The sequence below is a fragment of the Armigeres subalbatus genome, chromosome 3 (genome assembly GCF_024139115.2).
Source record: "Armigeres subalbatus isolate Guangzhou_Male chromosome 3, GZ_Asu_2, whole genome shotgun sequence".
NCBI classification, from domain to species: domain Eukaryota; kingdom Metazoa; phylum Arthropoda; class Insecta; order Diptera; family Culicidae; genus Armigeres; species Armigeres subalbatus.
Genome location: NC_085141.1, coordinates 19,461,212 through 19,463,382, shown reverse-complemented (window position 1 = coordinate 19,463,382; position 2,171 = coordinate 19,461,212). Strand labels below are relative to the sequence as shown.

The 2,171-nt window shown below is 39.3% G+C and overlaps 1 protein-coding gene across 1 annotated transcript; it reads left to right on the top strand.

The window, feature by feature from the left end:
* The first annotated feature begins 348 nt into the window (after window positions 1-348).
* LOC134223553 (uncharacterized) lies at window positions 349-1,606 on the top strand. The gene is made up of 2 exons (XM_062702728.1): window positions 349-393; window positions 450-1,606. The coding sequence occupies exon 2, from the start codon at window positions 559-561 to the stop codon at window positions 1,282-1,284; it is 726 nt and encodes a 241-aa protein (XP_062558712.1). The 5' UTR covers window positions 349-393; window positions 450-558; the 3' UTR covers window positions 1,285-1,606.
* Window positions 1,607-2,171: the final 565 nt, after the last annotated feature.

The window sequence follows — 2,171 nt, the reverse complement described above, 5'->3', positions numbered from 1 at the left end:
GGTTTTCTTGACTTGCTAAGGCATTTAAAATTGTTTTAAAAAATGGACCTGGGGCACAACGCTCGAATGGTGGTGTAAAATGGTTCAATTGCATGTAAAATAATGGTGAACGCATGGTTGTTTGTTTTTTCTTAATGGATTGGATTACAATCTTACGGATGAGGAAGGAAGAATCGCAAATCATTAAACTTGAGTGAATATGAAAGGATTTTGCTCCTTGGATGGAAGCTCAATGGAGCTCAATAATAGATATGTTAGAATGAGAATTTTTAGTGAATCTGGCAACAGTGAAATCGTGCGCCATTGAAACTGCTTCAGAAGTGTTTAGTTGTAAATGAAACAGTGAGAAGATGTGAGGGAGATTTCTGGGCAGCTTGAATGGTACACTAGAATGTAAGTTTGTTTGTATTACCGTTTAGAATTATGAACTAATAAGCAATAAATTATAGCTTTGAAGCTGTTCATCATGAAGACTGCTGTCAAGATGGTTTTATTCAAGCCAGAAACTCGCCCCAACATTCTTCAAAGATTCTAGAGCTCATCTTGAAACGATTCGCCATGGACGATATGAAAAGCAAGCTGCAACTGCTTGAAGAGCATTACAAGTCATGGCGAATAAAACAGCAAGAGGAAACGGCGAGAATCAAACAGGATTTCGAACGACGATTGGCGAAATTAAATGAGGATTATTTGGCATCGGTAAAGAAAATTGATTGTGATTTTAGTGCCAAAAAGGAAGCGTTAATAAAGCGGTACAACGAAAAAGGTGGCTGCAAACGGACGGAAAGTAAACAGCTTCTTGCAATCGGTAAAGTGATACCGCAGGATGTCATTAATAGCACAGCCGATTTAGAAGAAAACATTTTCCAACATCACCATTCCGAACTTCAAACAACAGAAGAAATTCCAGCCCCTCGATGTGTTACTTATGATGTCAAGCTTGTAGAGACCGTATTCCATCAGAACGCAAACGTTTCTACTGCACCCGAAAATTTTGCTGATTTATCTATTGTTTGTACCGGGATAAGTATAGTGCGAATGAATGAATCGACGCTATGGCAACAAGTGTGTCGTAAACCACATGCAACTGTATACGAGGCGGCGCGCGTTGGTAAAGAGTGCTCTGTGCACGGCAAGTGGTACGAAAATGATGCAGTGGGAGAATTAAAACTATGTCTGTTAAATTATGAGATTCAAAATTTTGTTGAATCAAAAATCTTCGATCCGGGAGGTGTATGGTTTATTACTCCTGGAGCAAACATGATATTAACACATATTAGTTAGATGATGTAAATTTATTAGTCGTATAATTAATCAGCTAGTTACCAGTTTCACGGGAGGGAGAATGTTAGAATGAGAATTTTTAGTGAATCTGGCAACAGTGAAATCGTGCGCCACTGAAACTGCTTCAGAAGTGTTTAGTTGTAAGTGAAACAGTGAGAAGATGTGAGGGAGATTTCTGGGCAGCTTGAATGGTACACTAGAATGTAAGTTTGTTTGTATTACCGTTTAGAATTATGAGCTAATAAGCAATAAATTATAGCTTTGAAGCTGTTCATCATGAAGACTGCTGTCAAGATGGTTTTATTCAAGCCAGAAACTCGCCCCAACAGATAACTAGTAACGAATTGTTATGGTAATATTCGTTCATAAATGTCCTACAACAGATTATATGAGTGAATTTATGAGTGAATCCATTTTGTCCCAGGGGTGCGTTTTGCACTGTCCTTCCCCACATGCTCCAGGAAATCTCAACCTTAAATGACGCGCTGCTGCTGCTGCTTCCACGACCGCCATATACGCCTTCAAGCCATTTTTTCCTCCGCCGACGCCACCAAACCGTTGTGACTAATACCGCTTCCAGACGTGCAAGCGGTCCGCTCGCCGTCAAATCTCGAACGAAAATGATGCGCGCACGCAAGACAGGACTCTTTTGATGCACAGAGTAAATAAAGCGGAAATATCAATCTGATGTCCGTGTTGGTGATGCATGAACGAAATTGGTTCTAAAATTTGTCCCGAGCGTGAAAAAAATGTTTTTTTTTTCAATAGTTTGACGTTGATTATAAATAGTTTTAAGACAATTAGCTTATTAGTGGATAGTTGGCAAATCGATTGATGTGAAAGGCGCTATAACCGTTTGACATCTTACATGATTTCATAACGGTTCT